This window comes from Daphnia carinata, chromosome 10, assembly GCF_022539665.2.
Source record: "Daphnia carinata strain CSIRO-1 chromosome 10, CSIRO_AGI_Dcar_HiC_V3, whole genome shotgun sequence".
Classification (NCBI taxonomy): Eukaryota; Metazoa; Arthropoda; class Branchiopoda; order Diplostraca; family Daphniidae; genus Daphnia; species Daphnia carinata.
In genome coordinates, this window is record NC_081340.1 from 5183165 (window position 1) to 5207243 (window position 24079).

The window sequence follows — 24079 nt, forward strand, 5'->3', positions numbered from 1 at the left end:
TTTGCCTCCCCAATATTTTAAAAAATTATAAATCCCTTCATTTATAAATAGCAATTAAAAAAAAAAAAAAAAAAAAAAAAAAACCTCATCAAGAAAAAAATATTCCAGATGGAGAAAGAGAAAACAATCCGCGACACACAAGAGAGACGGAGAGATCAAAACACAATGAAAAAAATATAACACAATCAACAGCAGAAGACAACCGAGATGTTTTTGTTGTTTTTTTTTTTGGGTCGGACACGGGCTCGAGAGAAATGTATCGACGGCAACACCGCAATTGAATTCAAAAACAAATCATTTTGCATCCTGAAACCCCCTATAAAATTTCTTCCGCCACCCACTTCATTTGAAAAAAAAAAATAAAGCATCGTCGTTTTTTTAGTTAGGGATTCGTCGTCAGTGTTTTTCTTTTCATGTGCGTGTATGTGTGTGTGTGTATGTTGATGCAATAATAATAAAAAAAGTGATGAGCGTTAAAATAAAAGGAGAGACAGAGCAGAGAGAGAAGTCTCAATCAAAAAAAAAATTTGGAAAGCAAAAAAAAAAAAAAAAAGATTTTTTTCGTTGTTGTTTGTGAGAGAGAGAAGGAGGAACGCATCATCAACTGGATTTTTTTAAATACCTCCGTCAGCGGCTTTGTCGCGCTTGTTGCGCCGCTTGCGAGCGGCGCCCGACGCGACGCTGTCCCTCATGGTCCAGTTGGGATAGAGCTGCATGTGCAGTTGACGTTGCTGGCGGGCCATCTCATAGTATCGCGATTGTTCTTCGCGGCTCAACGTGTGCCACTGTTTTTTTTTTGTTTTTTTTTGTTTTGTTTTGTTTTTTATTCGTGTTTTTTTTTTTTTTTTTTTCGATGGAGGGAATTCGAACGATGCGAAAAATAATAAAGGACGACAATATCGTTGATTGTGTCCGGGGTAAAGAAAAAACAAAAAAAAAAAACAAACAAAAGATGGGGGAAACATTAAAACATTTGTTGTGTTGTGCCGTTATTTTCTTAGATTTGCATCATAAGAAAAGCCCCAAACTGATAGCTATCATTCATTTTCATTTCCCTCCCAGTTCTTTTTTTTTTTTTCTTTGTTCTTCTTCTTATGACGTCTTGGAAAAAAGAAATGATAATCTTTTTTTTTTTTTTTTTTTTTTTTTTTTTTTTAACAAACTAGAACTGCCAAGTTTCTTGATTGAAAAATTACGAATCCATCAAAGCCCGTCCCCGAAATCATTTGGACGAAAACGGACGCAGACGAAAATAAAAATCGTAACGGAAAAGATCGAATAAATTAAAATAAAAAATAGCTAACCCGCCCATAAAACCCCCCCCCCCAAAAAAAAAGAAAAGAAAAGAGGGAACTTATTGTACATTATCTTCGTCGTTTTTTTTTTGTTGTTGTTGTTGTGCCCTTATTGTATACCCGTGATTTTCAATCAGACAAAAAAAAAAAAAAAAAAATCGGTTTGCTTGTTTAAGGAGGAGAGAAAGGGGCTTACCCGTCGGCCGAGGATTTGGTTGATGGCGGCACTCTCTTTGAGCGTGCATTCGGCTACCACTTTGGCCCGCATCTCCTTCATGTAGAGCATGAACGCGTTCAACGGCTTCTTGATGTGCGGCTTCTTTTTCTCGGCGGCTGTAAAGTGTTTGCCAACAGACAACATAAATACATTTCTTTTCTCTTTATTTTCCGCCCACGTCTTCCAAACTTTTTTTTTTTTGTTTTTTTTGTTTGTTTGGACTCTTCTTTTTCAATTTTACCTTGGGAGGTGTTGTTATTATTAGGAGGCGTCGATTGCGTCGTCGACCTAGCGTCCGACTGCGTCGCCGAACTGCTGGCCGCTTTGGCGTCATTGTGTCCGCTTCTGTTTGTTTGTTTTGTTTTTTTCAGCGTAAAACATTTTGAATTTGTAATTTTAAAATAATTCGAAGAAACATAGAAGGAAATAAAGAAAATGGTGTGTTGAGAAAATAGTCCGCTAGATGGCGTTAGCGTGAACTTTCAGTCGATCCAATCAAGACTTTCTATTTTCTTTCCCCCATTTTTGCTAAAGTTTTAAGAAAGAAAAAAAAAAAAAAAAAGAAAACAGTTTTCTTTACCTGTGATTCTGGTCGCCCAAGAGGCCCATAGAGAGTCCGGGCTCTTGTTTGACGCCGTGATGAAGACTGGACAAAGCGGCCGCATGGCCTGGACTCATCAACGGATGACCGCCGTGCAATCCTGGGTGAGGCAACAAGCTCGGAGAAAACCTAAACACACATTTTTTCGATTCAGAAAAATGTTTTTTTTTTTTATTATTGTTTAGACATGTTGTTGTTGTTGCTGTCGTTCACATTATCAAAAGATCCGTTAACATTCCATTGAAATCACGATTCCCCAACCCTCATCCCCCCCCCCTCTCCATCTCTTTCCCAACAAGAGAAAGAGAAAAGGTTAAAAAAAGAAAAATACGTTTCTACCTTTTCTCTTTCGATAATTTAAATTCACGGGGTGCCATAAGAGGGGGTTAGTGGGGGTCTAAAAGGAAATGCGTTTCGGGGTAAAAAAAAAAAAAAAAAAAAAAAGAAAATATAAATCAGTTCCGTGTAGACCGCGAGGAATTACTAATCAAAACGAGAAGAAGAAGAAGAGGGGGGAGGAATCATATTTATATACGTATAATAAGACCCTTTTTTTCTCATCTTTTGGTTTTCTAAAAAAAAAAAAAAAAAAAAATCTCTTTCTTGAAGATACAACTAAAAGGAAATTCTTGCGCTGTAAATCTTTTAAAAGAAAAAAAGAAAGATGAAGAATTCTTGACATTGTACAAGGATCGTGTATAGATTTGCAGCGTCACTTTCGTTTCTTTCTTTCCCCCCCTTCCCCAAACTTTTTTTTTTAATGATTGATAATAGCCTATAAAAATAAATTTTTTTTTTTCAAACTTAAGCACGAAATTTGATCGAAATCAAATCCGAAATGTGTTTTTTTTTTTTTTCTTTTTCGCGTTTGCGTGTACGGGGTGGTTTAGAAAAAAAAAAAAATGAAAAGATCTGTTTGTTGTGGGTTTGAATATCAACAGCCAACACAACACATCAGGAAGTTGATGGATGTTTGCTGCGCCTCCTCTTCCCACTTCTTTTTTTTTTTTTTTTACGGAAAAAAAAAAATACACAACAAGAAGGGTGGGAATACGAGGTGGTAGAGGGGGGGGGGGAAGATGATGATGATGAAGAAGAAAATTGTCGCGTCATCTTGAATGTCTGCTTTTTTGATGATGAACACACAACAAGGAAAGAAGAGAGAAGAGTATCACGTTTCTCATCGGGAGGCGTGGCTTTCAAACTTTTTTTTTTTTTTTCCCGAAAAGCAAAAAAAAAAAAATGTTCGTTTCAAGTAAAAAAAAGAAAGACGATAACTGGGGAATCTCGAATTTGATCCTGTCTCAACAGCAAGTGAATATATAAACCCAATAGAAAAAAACTGCCACCAACACACACACACACACACACTCCTGTATTATTATGACTCCATTTTTTTTTTTTTTTTTTTTTTCCTTATTTCTATTTTACCTAGGCAGTGATGCTGAGGGCAGTTGTAACCCGGCCGGATAAGGACTGCGGAATGCAGCTGCTGCGGATGAGATCGGATACATACCACCGTTGTGATGCCTATATATATACAACAACAATAAATATATTCCATTTTTTTTTTTTTTGGAACACACACATACAACAAACCACCACCATCTACTTTTATTCGAATTTCTTTAAAGGTTTAAATACGACACTTTTTCTTCGCCCCTACAGGTAGTGAATAAATGGGCCTATTTTTTATTTCTCGTCGCAAACTCATTTTTCAATTTGACTCCCCCCCCCCCCCCCCCTTCTTACTAAAAAAAAAAAAAAATATTAAATTGTTTTTTATTTCTATATTTTTTAAGAAATCATTTTCTACCCTGCAATTAGGGAAACAAGCCACGGTGTCTGCGTGTGATGACGCTCTCCACAGGGGCGTACAAAAAAAAAAAAAACTTTGAATGGCCGTGGCTTTTGTGTGGGGAGGAATTAATCACCCAAGGAAATCCCAAAGCTTTTCTTCTTTTTTTAACGCAAAAAAAAAAAAAAAAAAAAAAATGGGGAGACTTAAAAAAAAAAAAAAAGAAATAGAAGACAAAAACTTACCAGGACGTCATCTGGGCCATTTCGGGACTCAGCATGGGGTACGGGTACTGGGTGGGGGCGAAGGAGTACATCGACGGCCGAGGAAGACCTACAAGAAAAACGACAGCAGTCGAATAGTAGCAAAAAAAAATAAAATAAAAAATATATATTAGAAATTAATTTTTTTTCTAAACTTAATAACAACACTTTAATTCTAAATGTGATATACATTTAAAGAAAACATCGGTTTTTCCTGATGAAAAAAAAAAAACCAACAAAACAAACCCACAAAGCAATCAACTTGTCGATTCATCACGACATTTTCACATTTAAATATTCAAAGTCCACGGGCGAAATACTGAGAACGGCCATCGAAAAAAAAAAAAACGTATTCTTTTTTAGCCCGCAAAAGAAAATGGAGAAACCGGATAAGACATTGCGGGAGGGAGGGAGAGAGAGAGAGAGAGAGCGCGCACGCGCAATCAGTTCATTAATCAAAAGTCTAGTCAGAATCCTTTTTAGAATACATTTTTTTTTTTTCAAACTCCAGCCCACATTTCTAATTCAAAAAAACACACAGAGGGACCCAAGTGGGAGCCGCACATTTCAAAATCGATAACAAGACATTGTCCGTGTTCATTCTAGTGGCATTTCCTTTCGCATTTTTCCCTTTCTTTTCAACATTTCTAGACAACTTTACACGCACCGTACTCAGCGTTCATCATCATCATCATCATCATGGATATCGATTCATTGACGGGGAAGGAGTGGGTGGGGGGGGGGAGACGGAACAAAAGCGAACCGGATCCTGATGACAACTCCCCTCTTCAGAAAAAAACCCAACGCTTTTCTTTTTTTTTTTTTTTTGGATCCATTTCTACGCATTCAAATGTACTTCAACTCTTTATTCACAACATCCAATTCTTTCGTTCTTTTATTATTTGGACAGTAGGGGGGGGGGGGGGTGATCTTCCAACTGGTAAGGGGTTGGGAGATTGTGCGGCTCTCTTTTGTCCCCGTGTCTTTTTTCTCTTGTTCCGATACGGTTCTCTCTCTCTCTCTCTCTCTCTCTTGACACAGAAGCAGCGCCCAGGACAAATTCGACGCTTTTTATCACCCAGTGAAATCACATACAAACGAGGAAAGGAAAAAAAAAAAAAAAAAAAAAAAAAACCATGGGAGATTGAAATGCTAAATTCGAACTGAAAAAACACGGCGTCATTGCAAAAGGGGGATTTAAATAAATAAATAAAATCCTTTTAAATTTAAAAAAAAAAAAAGAAAAGGGAATGAAAGAGGAACTTTACACACCACCGGAGAGCTTCTGTGTGTACAACAAGCAGAACGTGAACGAAAAAAAACTATTTTAAAGGCAAACCGTGAGCTAATAAAAAATTGATATTGCTGGTCGAATTTCCCAATGCCCAGGATCACTTTACGTCATTTTCATTGGAAACCGATCCAACGCGTGTGGTCCAATTGCATTATATATTGAAATAAATAAAACACGCAACAAAAAAGAAAAAGGGAAAAGAAAAAAAAAAAAAAATCACGCCTTACCCATAGCTCCGGCCGTTTTCGGATCGAGTTGGTAAGGTGGAATGCCCATATGGGCCGGCGGTGGCTGGCCGAGCGGGTCGCCTCCTTGGTAAAAGAACTGGAGCGATGATGCTGCCGCCGCCGCTGCTGCTGCGTGATGCGCTGCTGAACCTAAATGTCCCATCTTATTGCCCTTAAACAGAAAAAATCAAAGAGAAGGAAACAAAAAAAAAAAAGAAAAGAAAAACACACACAGAAAAAAAGAGCAAGTTAGTGTCGTTACAACAAAAGATCATTTTCTTTTTATTTTAGCTTTCTTTGATGTTATATGCAAAGCTGGCGGCAAAACGTACACACAAGCGGTTGATCTTAATGGAGCGTTAGCTTCATTTCGAATTCATCGCCACAACCCGAAAATAGTTCCAAAAATATATACAAACACACACACACTCCGCCATCCGAAAGGGACACACGCAATTTTTCGTAACATTTCCAAAGTGAAACCGATAAAAAAAAAAAAAGATAGATCAGGTCGATTGAGTGAGCGCACCGTTTCACAATTGCAGAAGGGGAGAAATAGTGCCACACACATTGCTCGATCAGTGGTGCCCCCCCCCCCCCCCACTTAGATACGCACGACCCCTAAAAATAGGAAGGATTTCCTCGTATGTGTGTGTATCAAATGTTTTCATAGAGCGTCCGCACAAAAGAAAAACAGAGGCCAATTGGTGGTCCAGCTGCTGCCATGTACAAAAGATAACATTTGTACATAGTGAATAATAAAAAGAAAAGAGACCTTTATACATGATCGATATCCTTTTCCTCTCCCCTCTCTCCGTATACTTAACTGCACTTTTTGCCTCTCAAAGCGATGCGCCAACAATGTAATTACACCGAGCGCACGCGACATCCTCCCCACTGAAATCATCATCCCCTACCCCGAAAAAAAAAAAAATAAATCTGGAAACTCAAAAAAAAAAAAAAAAAAAAAGTCGGAAAGGCGAAGGATGGAATCTCTTTGATCTTGTGTGACAAGCCCCGGTGTGCACCGGCCGAGGGTCGTCGCTGACATCTGCATAGGCAATCGACCGACTTATTTCCGAGCTGATGGCAATTGACAATCACATCTACTCTCTCTCTCTCTCTCTCTCTCCCGCTCAAAGAGAAGACGGATCAATAGCCCAGAGACTAACATCAGGAACACACTTTTATTTTGAAATTTCAACATTGAAATCCTCCCAACCTCCCCCCCGTCCTTTTTTTTTTTTTTGCTTACACGCCGAGAAAGAAAGAAAAAAACTCAATTTGCAAGGCAGAGTGAAATCAGACCCGGAGTGCACACGAAAAAAAAAAAAAAAAAAAAAGACCCTGTTTGAAATGCGAAACCTTTACACACCGTGTGTGTGTTAAATGTACACTTCTGGATGCTGCATTCGAATCAGCTGATGGTGCAAAATAAGGAGAGAGAGAGAGAGAGAGAAAGAGGGGGTTTCTCTATTGTGACACCGCTCTTCATATCATTTCTCTATTGTGTCGTGTCTTTCAATGTTTGAAGAGGACCCAAAGATATTGGCACCCCCGTTCTCTCCTCGTGATACACAAGGGGTTTTTTTTTCCAGAAAGATTGTGTGCATGCGGCCAACAAATCGATGCCGTGTATATATATATATATTTTTTTTTTTTAAAGAGGAGGGGAAATTCTGTGCATGACAGCACCGGATGAAAGAGAGGTGAGAGGCAGCCACTTATTAGAATGATTGTGAGGGGTATATATACACAGCTCTCCTTTTTTTTTTTTTTCTTTACCCGCCTCTTCTTCTTATATATTTTTGCCCCCATCCGGAAATGGTGGGGGGATAGCCAAGCGAACCAATAAGCGCGGGGAGATGGCGGCGTCGGCGTCCGACCAATCGGCGCCGTTCAAAAGAGCTCCAAGGGGCGTGGCTGCCTTTTGCGCAAGGCTTTGGCTCCAGTATTTATTTCCCCCCCCCCTTTTTTCTCTCTCTCTACCGCCCAGCCCCGGAAAAGAAGAAAAAAAAAAAAAATCGGTTAATACCCCACCCACTAGTCGACACCATTCACGCATTGCCAATCACCCCGACGCTGCCTTGTCAACTATTGGAATGGAGAGCGCCAATGTGTCGTCCACCGAACTCTACTAATCAGAATAATCTCTTTTTCGCTTGAAACGCAGCCATTTTGGCGCATTGTACGGGCCCAAGGAGGGGGAGGAGGCCTTAATGAGAAAAGATAGAATTCCGGAATCGAGAAGAACAAAAAAAAAAAAAATAAAATAAAAAATATATAAATATATCATGAAGATGTTTTGGAGTTGAGCCCACATATTTAAGAAAGAATAGAGGGAGAAGAGGAATGTCTCCCTCCACATCCATTTCAAACTTTTCAGTTTTAAAATATCAAAGAAAAAAAACAAAACAAAAAAAATCTGAAATAGACGAAAGGCCTGAGGCCAACAAGGTCTCGTTGTCTTTGGAAAATTCCAATCGTTCCAGATGATGATGCTAGTGCAGCAACTTCTTCAATTCCAAATGTCTTTTGTTCCTTTTTTTTTCACGCTCACACAAACCCGAAAATAAACTTTTGCTTACGCCAAAAAACAAGAAACTTGTGACGTCCATACGAAGGGGCGATTCTGAAGAAAGGAGCTTATCAAAAAATGAAAAATAAGAAGAAGACGGGAATTCGTGTCATAGACACAAGGTTCAGTGAGAGCACGTACAAAGAAAAAACAAAAAATCAGGACTCCCCATTATAAACTTTTTTGAATAGAAACAGCACCACCTATAGTAGCTACTAGCATCGTACTATTCCTCTTCTTTTTTACGACGGAAATATAAATAATTTTAACAGAGAGATGGTCAAATAGACGGGGAAGAGGGACGCGCGTGAGTCGAGGGCGTGACTCTCGCCAACAACAAAGGCCAACACGGTCACGAAATAGTCTCACCTTCTTTTTATTATTTTCTATATACAAGAAAAAAAAAATTTTCTTTTTTTTTTTTTTTTTTAAGAAAAGATGGCGACTCATCCGGTTCGTGATTTACCCTGCAAACGAAAAAAAAATAAGAAGGGGGGGGGGGGCGATTGACTTTTTATCACTTCCGGTCCGTGAGGTGAATACGGATATGACACGATCGACAAATTACGATTCAGAACGGTGTCGTTACCTACTTTTCTTTTTTTTTTTTTTTTAAACGAAAACGCAGGGCCGTTCGCTAACTAAGGGGGAGGAAACGTTGTAAGGAAGGCGGAGCAGTCATGACACGGAATAGTGAACGCAAGAGTCAAGCGACTGGAACAACTGAACGATTAGCATTATTATAGTAGCCCCTCTCTTTTCTTTCTTTCTTTCCCCCTCTTTTTTTTTTTCTACACAAAAAGATATGAAAACGATTGTGATTTACGACGCATCCGGAACTGAAATATAACCCCCCCCCCCTCGTCTCTCAAACGAGACATATATCAAGAAATGTTTAATTCCAGGAACAAGCGCTGGAAAAAATTTGCGATGATTCGACCATGAAAAAAAAAAAAAAAAAAAAAAAAAAAGCAAAACAAAAAATGACGCACATATCCCCAGAAATGATTACGAATAAACTGATAAAACTGGAAAGTGGGGAGGGAATTTTAGTCAAAGGATAATGAGGTTCCAAAAAGAAAAAAAGAAAATGATAATTGTCTATCCACCTCACGCTGGGTGGCGGACTCGTTTTTCTCTCTGTGTGTGTGTGTGTGTGTGTATGTGTGCAAGTGTGCAAGGAAAATATAATCACCCCAAGAAAGAAGTATACGTAAAGAACCCACTAATTACAGGTAGCTTAGTCGAGTGAGATTTCTTTCTTTTTTTGAAATTTAAAAAGAAAAAGATGCTGTTCCCCATTTCAGAAGAAAAAAAAAAAAAAAAAAAAGGTTTGTGTGTGTCTTTGGTCGTTCAGTGGAACACGAAAATCATTACTTTTCTTCGTTCTTATCTCTATACATAACCTTTGGGGCTGGGCAGTGTGTGGACCTTGTTAAGACATGGCTCCAAGCTCTTTTTTTTCAGTCCATTTAGAATTTTTTTTGTGTGTGTGTGTGTGTGTGTGTGTAACTCTTTGAAACAAATGAGCTTGTACCTAACCCTCCCGCCGTTCTGTTTCTTTAAAAAAAAAAAAAGAGAAACTAATAAGAATATATTTTTTTTTTCTTTCTTTAAAAAAAAAAAAAAAAAACGAGTTTTCTTTAGTCCGTTCCGGTTCACTGTCCACCCTATTGGATTTTATGTGTTTCTTTTCGAGTTTGGGCATTTTACGGCTGCCCTTTCTGTTTCAAACATTCAACTATGAGAACCATGAATAAAACGAAATAGTACTAACTTTAAAAAGGACGAGTGATGGGGTGGAGGTGGGTTAAAAAAAAAAAAAAAATTGTACCCCCAACCGAATGACCAAAAACTCTGTCGCACAAGTCAATTAACGATTGCGTAATGCCTGACGCATTTGAAAATAAAAAAAAAATAAAAATAAAAAGTAGTTGAATGACTTTCTGCAAATGCGGCCACGAAACAAACGTCGCCCGACATGCAAAGCAACAAAGTGTGGGTTGCCGGGCAACGGACGCAATCACCGAAAGAGACAGTTGTCAACCAAGAGCCACTCTATTATTAGCCTCGATTGAAGAACACGCCAGATTGTGTACGGATTTGATGCAGCGCACACACACACACACACATTTCGTCAAGTGTATCAAAGCCACTAATTTTAATCTCTCCCCCCCCCCCCTTCTAGGCTTCATCCCCAATCCTATTTGTAGTCGCAGAGAAAACCGTTGATTGATCGGATAGCGAACAGAACTTAATCCCAACTCCACCCTAAAAAGCTTTTTTGTCCAACTCTGGTAGGCAAAAAAAAAAAAAAATATATATATATATATATATACGACGCAATAATAATAGATGGTTATCACGGATGAAAGAGAGTGTGTATGTGCAGGAGGACAGATGATCATTAAAACAGATTCGCCACGGACCGTTTAAAAAACATACGAGAAAAAAAAAAAAAAAAAGGGAGTGTGCAAACGCAATTGAAAAAAGGAGAGTACAACCCCCCCCCCCCCGCGTTCTCTCCACTCTTTGACAGAGTTGTTGAAAGCGTGCCTAATCAGCAGAAAGCCTTGCAAAAAAAAAAGAAGAGTTTCTGTTGTCCCTCTCAGATATATTTTTAAATAAAAATAAAATAAAAAAAAAATACCAGGTTTTTTAAGGGAAGAGAGGTTCATTGGGGCGCAAAAGGATGCGGGTGACAACAATTCTCGAGGACTCGAAAAAATATGCATATATTAAAAAAAATAAAAAAAAAATGATTTACGTGACGACCCCCAATTAAAAAAAGTCGAGTGGAGAATTATTATTTTGTGAGCTAACAAAAAACTTGACGATTCAGTAGGGTGTTATCGATATAATTGGGCATCATTTTCTAGCTTAGAGCATTAATTATAAGCATACAACCAAAATAAAACGTCAAGTAGCCGAATAAAAAAAAAAAGAGGGGGGAGCGTCCCCTATTTAAAAAAAATAATAATAAAAATGAACTTGTCAAACGTGTGGTAAAACGATCAAATAGAGAGGGGGGGAAAGAAGATCATATTTTCCATATCAATGATGACGGTTAAATCTCTCCCCCCCCCCCCTCCTTGCTTTGAAAGAGTCTATCCGATATCCATCCATATTGAATATGAATAATATTGTAAGCCTATTATGACACACCGCAACAAATTGTATACATTGTGCAAAGGAGGGCCATTTTCTTTTTCCGGATGACGGCAGGGAGGGGGGGGGGGGAGGGGGAGTTAGTGAATGTTTGCGTCTGTCTGTCACAAGAGACGACATCGGTTTAGAAGAGAAAAAGGCCATTCCAGTTGGCGAGAGGGGTAAATATTTAGACTGACAGGTACGAGACGTCAACACAAGATGGCGCCTTAAATTCCACCCCATATCCTTATCCGGAAAAAAAAAAAGGAAACACACAAAAATATTTACAAATATATACAATAGAAGCATCTCTACGGTTCAGTTGGTGGTCGTTTTTCGAACATTTTGTTTACATTGAAAAAGCTCGACCACCCCCCCCCCATCTCCCGAAGAAAAAAGCATGTGGGATTCTTCTTCCCAAAACCCCATACACACACAAACAAATGTGGTCCCCATTTCCCAAAGTGTTTGACTTCTCGAAACCAATTTTCTTAATGGCACTCTTTTTAACGGTAAATGAAAAAAAAAAAAAATGATTACATTTATGAAATTCATAAAAATGATTACTCTGAGTGCTCTATCCTTAGAAAGAAAAAAAAAAACACCTTCATTTCTATTTAAATAAGAAATGGAAATTCTTCTTCCGGTGTTTGGATTGAAAAAAAAAAAAAAAGAATCCCTCCGCTTGACCGGTTGGGCGGCGTGAGGAGAAACACGCGTGTTTTTTCTGCTTGAAAAAATCTTTTTTTTTTTTTTCAAAAGAATGTCTACCTAAAAAGAAGAAGATACGGTGCGAGGGGAGGGGGATGTTTTTGAAAAAAAAAAAAAAAAAAAAAAAAAAAAGAGTGTCGTAAACATTGCCTCCCCTTTAAAAAGAAAAAGAAAAAGATTTTTGTGAGAGAGAAATCCGCCGGAATGCGCATTGCTCCGAGATCAAAGAAAACGACAAGTTCGCCCCATCTCCACCGGATATAAAATCGATCCTTCGTTTGAAATCAAAACTTTCCGAGACGAAAGTCTAATTGGCACGAGCGCGCGCGCGCGCGCGCCCCCTTCTACTTTTGAGTCTTCTTAATATAATTGCTTATGCAAAGGTCGGCGTCATTGATCAAGTCGCAAAAGAAAAATAGAAAAAAAAAAGCTCAAAATGTTTGACGAGTATTTTCAACCCGATCTTTCGTGCAGAATTACGTGTGTGTGTGTGGCCTTTAACCAGTAGCCAACGTTTGTGATGGATGAACGGCTCTCACGAAGAGAAATCCCCCCCCCCTTTTCGAAAAAAAAGAGTGAAACACATACACGAAAAAATATATTGGGAACTCCTTTTTGGCCATCGTAAAAGAAGCCGCCTCCCCCCCCCTTTTCGGAAGCAAAAAAATAAAAAAATAAAAATAAAAACTACTGTAGTGATAGGGATGACTCTTTTGATTATTTTACCGAATTTACAAGATTTTCCCCTTTGAATGGCGCGCGAGCGGCGGCTCTCTTTGAACGCGGCACGCGCCCGCACTTTAGCAGGTGCCGGAATCTCCCCCCCCCCCTTACCTTTTCTCTTCTATCCAAACGAAAATGCGTATCGAATGTCGGAAACAAACACACACACACACAGATACTTTATACACACCCTTTTTCTTTTTTCAATGTGGAAAATTGAAACCCATACAGAGGAGGAGGGGGGGGGGGATCTACCTGTCTATTTACGTACAAGAAATTTCAAACAAACAAAAAAAAAAAAAAATTGTCGCAAAGAGGAAATAAAAGATTTTCGACCAGCGAAGACCCGACGCTACCAACGCCCTTTTTTCGTTCGTTGCACACAGTTCAGTTGTTGTGAATCTAATACGATTAAAAAAAGAAAAGAAAAAAAAAAAATTCGTGTTTTTTTTTTGGAGAAACTTCAAAAGATCAAAGAAGAAAAAGGGCGTCAGCATCGAACAACTTACAACACACACCTAACCATGTTTATATATATATATATATATATATGCTTATATAGCCGATAGGAACCTTTAGCTCCCGCCCCATCCCCAAAAAAATATATAATCTCCCCCCCGCTTTCAGAAAGTTTCACGATTAACAGACCAACACGGGCCACTGGTCATGGGGGCGCCCAAGGAAAAAAAAAAAAAAAAAAGAAGGGGAATAAACAAGAGAGTCACAGTTTGTTGGACACTAGCCTTTCAAGTCGACTCAGGTGTCTTTAAAATTAAAAAAAAAAAAAAATTTCAAAACAAAACTTCAAATGGCATATTAAATTACTAGAGTTACACACAAACGGTTGACGAAAAAAAAAAAAAAATCTTTGTGTGTGTGTTAAAATCAATAGAATTTGACAGGTCCGATTGCCGGGCGCCGGTCACGCTCTTTTCTGGTGGGAATGTGTTGATGATGGGCTCACCTGTTACACGGCCATCATCCGCAACGAGATGCGATAATTCATTCCTACCTCTTCTCTTTTTTCTTTTTCGAGTGTGTGTACACAGGTACTGCCCACTCGATGATTTATGAGTAACACGGAAACATTCCGTCGAGCCGCATCCATCACATCCCCCTTCTCTCTCTTTTTTTTTTAAACAGGACAACGATTTCTTTTTCTCGCATCAATTAACCCCTGGAAGAGTAGAAAAAAAAAGGGCCCATAACGTCCAGTATTTTTGGGGTCACCTGAGTTTAAACCGTTTTACGACTAGCCCCCCCCCCCTCTCATTTAAAATGATATTTAAAAAATCCCTTTTGAAAAAGTTTGGTTTCGAGGTCAGAAACGGGACCGAAAGTCATAAAAAAAAGAAATGGACAAACAAGAAGAAAGTGAACCGTTTTGTGTGTGTGTGTGTGTGCGTCTCGCCAACGGATAGATAAAACTACTTGCAGCACCACAACATTGACAAGTAGCGTGAGTGACAAGCCGACCCGAAAGCGATCTACACTTTGATCCATGAAACGACACATTGACAAGTTGACTTTTTCAATTCCCGATTTTTTCTTTTTTTCTTTTTTTTTGTTTTCCTTTCAAATAAAAAAGAAGGGCGCCAGTCCGAAAAACTTACACACACAAAAAGAAAGTTCAACAAACGGCCGTTTGTTTTGTTTTGTTTTGTTTTGTTTTTTTACTGGAGGGCGCGCCACTGATAATAGCCTCCGATAACACAGAGCCAAAAAAAAAAAAAAAAAAAAAGGCCAGCACCAAAAAGACAAGCCGGGAATTTTTTTTTTTTTTTTTTTCAGTGGGGAGGGAGAAGAAGATGAAAACACGAGAAACAAACAAGACCAACGTCACTACATCCTTATCATCCATCTTGATTTGAGGCCTCTTTTTTTTTTTTTTTTTTTTTTTTTTCGTGAGCTATTTTTCCCGCGTGCAAAAAAAAAAAAAAAACATTCGCCCATGAATTATTCATCGAAAAAAGTTTTTCTTTTGTGGTACACCATTTTTTCCAAGGAAATACCTTTTCTTGTATATAATTCCCGTGAAAAAAAAAAAAAAAGAATTACCAGCGGGATAACAGAAAAATGAACCAATCAATATCACGCAAAAATACCGCAACCCCGAAAAACGTACTAAGTACATAAAAAAAAAAAAAAAAAAGAAAGAATTTCCAAGCCGATTTGCAAGCGGCAAAAAGTTTAACGCCGTCTTAGAGAGAGATGCCGCACCGGTCTTTGCGGTGTTTCCACTGGTAGCTCAAGAAGAAGAACGAAAAAAAAAAAAAAAAAGAACTTTGTGTGTGTACTTGTTCGGCGGGCCCGCAGGGGGTGTGAAGACTTGACCTTGGCTTCTTCCTTTATTTTTTCATTCCTCCACTTCTCCTTCTTCTTCTTCTTCTCCCAGAAAATAAAAAAATAGGCCCTCAAAGAGAGAAGAAGGAATTGGTTAAAGAAAAAAGAAAAAAGAGGGGCGATTCCAGTTTGTTCAAGGATCTGCTGGTGCTGCTGCCATTCGTCATGATAAGATCGGTACCCCCCTAAACATTTCTCGTGTCCAGTTCTACCCTCCCCCCATACAAGGAAAAAATCTTCGACATCTTTTTTCGTCGACGCACACACACACACACACACACACACACACTCTAAACAACTTCAATATTTTGAAATATATCGAAAAGTCACACACACACAAGGCCTATAGGCTCAAAAAGAGAGAAAACTGTGTGGGAGATGATCGCAGGGGGGGAGGAGAGCTGTGCATCGTCATCTTCCTGATTTTTACAAGTCATCTTTTTTTTTTTAAAGGCAAAATATGTTTTCCACGATTTTCTCTTTGGTACACAGGTGTGCCACCTAGGGAATTTTCTTTGACTAATCCAACCTCATTATTCGCTTTATTTTTTTTTTTAAGTTTATCCGGACGAATTAAAACAGATTTCTTGTTTAATGAACTTTCAAAAAAAAAAAAAAAAACCCAAAAGGGCAGTGACAATTTTTTTTTCTTCTTGGGGACCCTTTGTTCTACATTTTCTTGAAAAAAAAAAAAAATGTCGAAGGGGAAGAAAAAAAAGTGGAGGGGAAAAGGATCAAATTGCGCCCCTTCTTATAACCACTACCCCCTAAACTCAGAGTAGGGTATTAAAGAAAAAAAGTATAGCAACTAGACAGGAAACGTACTTCAATCTCTTTCTCCCTTCGCAAGAGTTGAAGAAAAAAAAAAAAAAAAGAAAAAACTATTGGGGTGCTAAACTGTTGGGCCCCGTCGGGAAATGACACCTGTGTCATTTAGATCCTCGTCTTATAGATGGCGTTGAAACAAGACACAAGAAAGAAAAAAAAAAAGGCCTTTCTTTTCAAAAGATCCCCGAGGATATTTGCCTGATGATGATGACTACTATACACAACTCACCAAGTCAAATAGGAAGGCACACAGCCCTAGGGAAAGACAAAAAGATTACACACACAACCCTCATGTTTCTTATTTCTTTCTTTTTTAACGTGAGCCTCAACAACCAGCCCAACGGGTTTGACCGTTTCTAATGTGTCCAAATATGACGGATTGGATGAGCTTGTAACAAGGGGGGCCCCCTTTTTTAATACATAGAGAGAGAGAACCCCGTGAATAAATACACTGTAGGCTACTACCTACCAAACTACTACCTGGTTTGTGCTACCTTATCCTCTCTCTTTCATTCCCCCCCCCCCCCCGAAACAACATCCGGAAGACAAACACACAACAAGGGAAACTTTGGAAAATTGTCGACGTGACGTCATTCATCATTTTTTTCAAATGGCGTGAGATTTGTGTGATGCAAAAGATCGTTTTGATTATTTGTGCCTTTCATTGATGACCACAACGTGTCGGGAGAAGAAAAAGAAGGGAAGCTTTTTAGCAGACGACGTTCGTGTAACTGCCATTACCAAGGGTAAGAAGAAAGGTTCAAAGTTCAGTGGTTTGGAAATTCAATTATTTTTTAAAAGAAGAAAAAAGTTGGTGGCAACTTTCCGAGTTCTTCTTCTATATGGCGTGGTAGGTGGCGGTTAACGAGGAATGCGGCGCCATCTTTCTTTTTCCTGACCACCTTGTGACCCGTTTGGGATGGTTTAAAAAAGAAACCCTTTTTTCTTTAGTGTTTCCCTGAAGGGATTTTTTTTTTTGGGAGAAATGACCTCTCACCCCCTGGACCCTGAAAGAAAAAAAGGTTCGTCTTTTTTTTTTCTTTATTTTTAATCCGGCCAAACCCCCCTGGACAAGTATACACAACTTGGGCGCGCGATCCGTCAACTTTTCCAGGTTTTTTTGTTCCCCAAATCCGCAACAGGAGGTCCAACTGGAAAATGTCCCCCCTCCGCCCATTAAAAAAAAAAAACGAAGAAAATCTTCCGTTGTACAAAAAAAAAAAAAAAAAAAAAAAAAACCTTTTGTGATCCAGGGTGAAGGAAGAGAAAAAAAAGGAGGGGGGGTAAGAAATTAATTACCCCCTCCAAAAAAAAAAGAGAAATGGATCGACTTCCGCGAAGCTCCAGCATCCGGAACAACGATTTCTCATTTAATCGATTTTTATACGAAACGCAAACTTTTTATACATCAAAAAAAAAAAAAAAATTATACAAATTTTCTTCCTCAAAAAAAAAAAACTTGACCCTTTTTTTCACCCTCTTCTTTCAAGATGATGGAACATTTTCTTTTTTTTTTCTTGTACGTCTTCCTCCTCTTTCGACTTACACACAAAAATGGGAGAGGCTATTTGGTCAAGAAGGGAGGAGGGTTGATATTTGACCAGAGCCCTAAAAAATAAAAAACGACAAGAACCCTCGAAATAGAAAGAAGCCAGCAACCCCCCCCATTCTCTTTTTCGACAGGGGGGAAACATCAATTTCTCGCCTCAAATAATCATAAAAGAAAAGTTTTTTTCCTCAACAAAAAAAAAAAACACACGTAGAATAGAAACATCAACATTCCCCTCCGTCTTCCCCCCCCCCCCCCTCAAAAAAAAAAAAAAGTACAAGGAAGGGACTTACCATGGATGGCAGGGAGGTGAGAGCGGCCATGCCGTTGTGGTACGAATAGGGCATAAGGTATCCCATGTTGAGCGGAGAGGCGTGCGATGAGGCCAGCGACTCCAGCGACCGACCTACACGCAAACAATTTTCATTTTATTTAAAAATTTTTGATTGTTTATTTATTTTTTTTTTTAGCGAATCACACCATTACAACATCTGTTACGTTTCAACAGTTTTTTTTTCTTTTTTCAATTGTGTGTGCAAGTAAGAAAAAAAAAGAGCAAATATATAACTAAGGCCCGCCCCCCTTTTTCTCGATAACGAGCTCAAATTAAAACCCCGGAAAAATTACCCAGTGGCAACCTCAGAAATATCATCATCATCATCATATCCTTGACCATAATTCACAAACAGCAGGAGGGTTTACCTTAGTGTGACGCCATAGGTGCGTAACCAGCCGAAACAAACCTAAACCCCCCCCCTATCCGTTCGACGACGTCAAACGAGTCTGCGGTTGAATTGTAGTTATATTTATATTATTATCATTTCTTTTTTGTATTTAAAAAGAAAAAAGAAAGAGAAAAAACGTATCGAGTTGAACGAGGGGGGAAAAGGTAAAAAAAACTTGAGAAAAAGAATTACAATCTCCCTTTTCCGGTCTCTTTTTCTTGGTTCATTATTACGACTTTTTCTTTTCTTAAAAAAAAAACCGCAAATAAAAACAAAAAGAGGAACGGTAAAGAAAAATACATGGACGCGTTTTTTTTTTCTAGTCTCCCGCTCGTAAAACGCAATCAGCTTCTAAATAGCCACTTGTATATATCCGACAATATTCTTTTTTAACAACACGAAAACCCGTTCACATCGACGTTGTTTTTTTTCGGCCGTCGCCATTTTTAAATGGCAATCGGCGGGAGAATTGAGAGATATGGGTGGTGCCCTGTTTAATGTTATTAAGCCCATAACACGAAAAAGTGTGGTTGTATCCCGTTTGCTTGGTGCATCAGAAACACTTAACTTTCACAATGTTCGGACGACCCAATGAAGCATAGCCTTACTAGTGGTAAGAACTACCCCCCCCCCCCCCACCATGTTTCATTCAAAAATAGGTATGGAACAAATCAAAACTTACCACCGAATAATGGTCCAGGTTCAGGTCGTAGTGAATTTTTGCCAGTGAAACTCTGGCCGGCTAACGAAGCATTTTTGCTCTGTCAAGAAAAATAAAAAAGAAATAAGATTAAGATGTGAAATGTTTGGATACGGCTCGATTCGCTTTGATAGCTGACGCCACACATGTGGGGGGCGCAAGAGGTTTTGACACATTGGCGTGTATGTGCTCACGCCTGTTATTTTTCTTTGAAAATAAAAAAAAATGAACTGCTAAATTTTGTAGCAACAAGACAACGAAGGGGGGGCATAGAGTGTGACAGCGTTGGCATTTCCGGCCGTGACTAAATTTTTTTTCCCTCGTTAGTTTCAATTTTTTAAAAGGCTATTTTTCTCCAGCCGCTAGATGGTGTGATGTGCTGCATCTCTCGACCCCGAGACGAAAAGATAAAAAAGCAAGAAACCCTTGGTTCTAAATTTAGGGCTCTACACACACACACACAGTGTGTGTGTGTGTGTGTGTTGTATATATTTTACATACACAAAAGAGACGGACGAGAACCATCGGTTTCTTTAGTAAATGTGTCTCTCGTGGGGTGGACTAAGCAGAAAGATTTCCGACGGAGAGAACGAAATCATAATCAGGTGGATATATATATGTACGACATACCTGTGATTCTCCTTCGGTGACCAGACTGGATTTGTCTTCAGTCAGGGAGTCGGATTGTCTTTCTTCGGCAATCAGTTTCTTTTCTTCTTCGCATTCCTCATCGTGTTTAAAAACTTTGATCTCGTCGGCATCGCCCAAATCGTCACCGTCGCTGCTTCCGTTCACGTGCGGCATTTTTCGGTTTTAACGAAAAACCAACAAAGAATACCAGCAAAAAAAAAATGTGGGACAACCCCCAGACGGCAGAAACACGAGGCTGTTGCTGCAACTTGATAAATCCAGGCCTAGACTAAAGATAAGATGATAATGACTGTACCACCATCCATGATGGCAGCCCCTTTCACAGCGCCATTTCACGCGCTCCCGCGCACACACGCACTGTACACACAGACACAGACACTACACACCCAAAACGCGCGCCTTTAAGATGATGTGGGTTCGGCAAGTGTGTTTTCAAGTTCTTTTTTTTTTTTTTGTTTTGTCAAGACTCCCAGATTCTTTTTTTTTTTTTCGAAGAGAATCTCGCGATATCCAAATAGAAAAATCCCGGACACACACACACGTTTTTTTTTTTATCACACCGTGTTGAATAGATACACACACACACACACACACACACACACCACACAAATACACACACACTGTGAAGGAGGGGAGGCTTTTTGTTGCTTCACTTGTTACGTTGTTTAGCACTTGGCACCAGCACAGAATTTTCGAGAGACACAACGATATGCATACCACACAAAACACAATCCGAAATTGTCACAGTGTTTTTTTCTCCCTCCTCTTTTTTTTTTGTGTTACTTCGAAAATGGCCACTTGAAAAAAAAAAAAACAGAAAACAAAAAACGTGCTCGTGGATGCAAGGTCTCTCTCTCTCAGATTCAAAGTGTGTGTGTGTGTTCCCCTTGCGTGCTTCTGCGTTTGTTGGATCGTCAGCACAGGACGGCCATCTCGTCTGGAGGGCCCAAGTCGACTGGTTGGCAGCACTAGTACACCAAGACGTGGTGAGAAAATGGGGGGAAAAAAAAAATTGAAACGACTAATATGCACTCTGGTGGTCAAGACGTTCAACTTTTGTATGCAGGCAAAGAGGGCGCGCGCGTTAAGATGTGACTGCGGGGAGCGCACGCCTCACAAACTTTTTTTTTTCTTCTTCCCAGAGTGAAAAATTAAAAAAAAAAAAAAGAGAGACCCTCGGCTTCCTCTTTCCTTCTACACAAGTGTGTATAAGAACGGGGCGGCTTCGACTACGGCGGCGGCGGCGGTAGTAGCGGTGAGACTAGTGGCGGCTTGGATAGGGGGCGGCGCGTAGTTGGTGTGTGTTGCGGCTCGTGTATACAGGGAAGGAGAGAGAGAGGAGCACCGTAGCCGAAAAAGGCCCGACACACTGGGCTCTCTGCCGGCAAAGGGCAGCAGCGCACGCAGTCACAAAATATAAAAAACAAAAAAAAAACAAATGAAACAACAAAAAAGGGGGTGGTGAGAAGTTGGAAAGTCTCCCCTTGAGGCGACGAAGCCGGCCAATCAGAGTGTGTTTGGCTTTTCCACCTTCTTTCTCCCACCCACCCACTGCCTGGGCTCCTATGCCATGTAAGCGCCTTCGAATGCGCGCGCTTTCATCACAGACTGACCTTAGCAACACCCAATAGGGTGGTGGGCGGACGGTTTTCTTGTAACTTTTTATCAGGGTAGAGAGATGCTTGTGTAAGTCATGTGCCGGCCCTGACCTCTGGTTGAGAAAATGTGCACCAGGGAGAGTTCTCTTCTTCAGAAGAAGAAGAAGACGAAGTAGAAAGAGAAAGAAAAAAAAAAAGAAAAAGAAAAAGAAAAAAAAAAAAGAAGGCAAAAAGAAGTTCTTGAAGAAATAGCCGCCGGCACGGCTGGCCAGTTTGATGTGGGGGAGTGGCCCGTCCACTTTGTTGAGAAGGGTGGATTTAACTGAACAAAGATGGAGGAGGAGAAGGAGGGTTGGCTCTTTTGGGCCTAGACCAAATATAAAAGAAAAATAAGGGAGGAAAAAAAGAAAGAAAGAAAGAAAGAAGAATGGACGGTCAAAGAGGAAATGGTGGACAACAAGCCACCACCACCACGTTTTCTTTTTACAACCAGCGATAAAAATGTCTCCACAGTCACACACACACACAGTTCCACAGTCAAGTTTTTTTCTTTTTTTTTTTTCAAGGGAGAAAAATCTCTCCCTCCCTCCTCCAAAAGAAAGAAAGAAATTCGAGTCCTTTCACGCTAACCCTCCCTTTTTTCTTTTTACCCACCTGACCCAAAGCGCATAACCAAAATGGGAGAAATTGGAGAGGGGAGGGGGGTCCCAACAACAAGATGGCGCTGAAATTTTTTCGCGGTACAAGAAGAAGCCTTGTTTGAGTATTTATAACACTTTGGCTAGAAGCACGCAGCACCCTTTTTTTTTTTTTTTTTTTTTTTTCCTTTTCTCTTTCTTTCTCACTTCTTTTGCCAGCGTATTATTAACACAACACACCTGGCGCGGTGATCAGGTTGCCTTTGAGCCGCGCAGCACACGTCGCATCGTCCATCCTCGTTGGCTAATTTGATGGATTTGACACGGCGGCAAAACGAGGGCCTAATATAATGAAAAACCTCTCACACCTACTCACCCACCTACTTTACTACCGTTTGCGTTTGGGTTAAGAGTCCATCGATCAATTCTTTAGTTGATTGACCAATCGCTCTGTTATTATTAGACACCAAGTACCACAAGACGGTTTCGCTTGTTAGCCAGGAAAAAAAAAAGAATAAGTGGTAATTGTAGTTGTAGTAGACATCAAATACCTGTCGGTCAATATTAGCTCACGCAACTGGAATCGAATTCTTTTTATTGTTTTTTTTTTTTTTTATTTTCAAAGAAAAATGAAACCGGCTAGCTATTATTTGCTTTATCTCACCCGACTGACGGACCGACCAACCGGATATTTATTTAACCATTTTTTTTTTCTTTTCTTCTTTTTTTTTTCTTTCTTACATGTGTGCGTCGGGCGTCTCTGTGTTTGGCACGCTCGTCGAGAGAAGCAGAAAAGTGACAACAAGAACAAACAAGACAAAAAGGAATGCCAGATTTTTATTCCCTTTTTTTTTTCTTTTCCATTCTTTTTCAATTTTCATTCTCTTTTTTTTTTTTTTAAGGGAAAATATACGAGAAAAATAATGGAAATACACACACACACACACACAAACTGTATTTCTGTGTGTATGTTTTTCGGTCTGTCCGGCAGCTGGTTGCCGTTGGCGCGGTCATCAAATACACACACCAGGCCAGAAACACACCAAACAGATTCTCTGATAATGTTATCAGCAACAGCAGCCCCTGCTCTGCCGTATAGAAAAATACGAGGCAACGGACACACACCAAAACGAAGACTTGAGGTTTTCTCTCTCTCTCTCTCTCCTATCTTTTCTCTCTCGTGTTGTTCAGGTGTATAAGGCCAAAGCCGAGATTATCACTGTCAGGTGATGGATCTTTTTTTTTTTTTTTTTTTCTTTGTCTCTCTCTCTTTCTCTCTACATTTCTCTTGCTGTTTTGTTTCCCACCCACGACATAAAGTTCACGTTTTATTTTTATTGTGTGGGCGAAAGCGTCTGCTTCTTCACTACGTACTTTGCAATTCCACTCCTAGATGGCCATAGCGCTCGGGGGCAGGATGAACAAGAAGACAACAAAGGGTATTCTGTTTAAATTAATAGTGCAGTTTTATTCCGAATAGTATATTATGCATAACAAATGAGAGAACCATTCGAAAACATATGAATCTGAATGCAGGAAGCCCAAGAGTATACCTTAACAGAAAACAACAGTGAAAAAATACAGAGAAAATGTTTCTTTCTGTAAATCCAAAAATAAGTGACGAGTAAGAAAGGGAGAAAGAATGTCATTTACGGAATGTCAAACGAGAGAGAAAAAACAATATCATATAAATAGGAATGATGGGAATCTAATCAGATTTTTCGGCTTTCTGGCGCTCACACCATGGCCGGTTGCTACAGAAACAAGGAATAGGTAAAGAAGGCATTTACCAAAAGAGACTGGAAGGAACAGATGAAGCTTGGCTATGAATAATAATAAAAAAGTTCCATGGGTCGGTTATTTTCGGAGGAAGAGCTGCACCGTGCTGCTCGACAGATGTCGTCAACCGGCCAAATTTTTCTTCCTGTCCCGTCAAACAACAACAAAAAAATGGTGGAGGCCCTTCACTTTTTGTAGACGTAAGACTCAGCACCGCCGCGTCCAAAACCTAAAAAAGAAACGACAAAGACAAAGGTGAAAATTAAATTTTGACATTTTTTTTTTTTCGGCTGAAGAAAAAGAGACACAAAACAAGACGTATTATATAGACATTAGTCATGTTCCAAATTCCCGCCTGACCAGTATAAAAATCTTCATTAAAATAGTAGCATGTTTCTAATTCGTGCCCAA

General features: G+C 39.5%; 2 protein-coding genes across 4 annotated transcripts in view; both read right to left on the minus strand.

The window, feature by feature from the left end:
• The window catches only part of LOC130696111 (protein pangolin, isoforms A/H/I/S-like), a 29932-nt gene extending 9132 nt beyond the window's left edge, over positions 1-20800 (minus strand). The window contains exons 1-10 of the mRNA XM_057519190.2: positions 19633-20800; positions 18985-19063; positions 17871-17983; positions 5696-5867; positions 4157-4244; positions 3545-3643; positions 2093-2242; positions 1754-1857; positions 1492-1628; positions 623-785 (exon numbers count right to left, since the gene is read on the minus strand). Of these exons, the coding sequence (XP_057375173.1) occupies positions 623-785; positions 1492-1628; positions 1754-1857; positions 2093-2242; positions 3545-3643; positions 4157-4244; positions 5696-5867; positions 17871-17983; positions 18985-19063; positions 19633-19806 (1279 nt within the window). The 5' untranslated portion in view covers positions 19807-20800. The remainder of the gene's footprint in view (positions 1-622; positions 786-1491; positions 1629-1753; positions 1858-2092; positions 2243-3544; positions 3644-4156; positions 4245-5695; positions 5868-17870; positions 17984-18984; positions 19064-19632) is intronic.
• The window catches only part of LOC130695944 (cysteine-rich protein 1-like), a 96862-nt gene that overhangs the window by 70653 nt on the left and 2130 nt on the right, over positions 1-24079 (minus strand). For 2 of the 3 annotated variants that reach the window (XM_059497176.1, XM_059497175.1), the window contains exon 4: positions 23835-23897. In XM_059497176.1, the coding sequence (XP_059353159.1) occupies positions 23854-23897 (44 nt within the window). In that variant the 3' untranslated portion in view covers positions 23835-23853. Of the gene's footprint in view, positions 1-23354; positions 23898-24079 lie in introns of those variants that run through there. The other variant, XM_057519015.2, reaches the window with a different exon arrangement.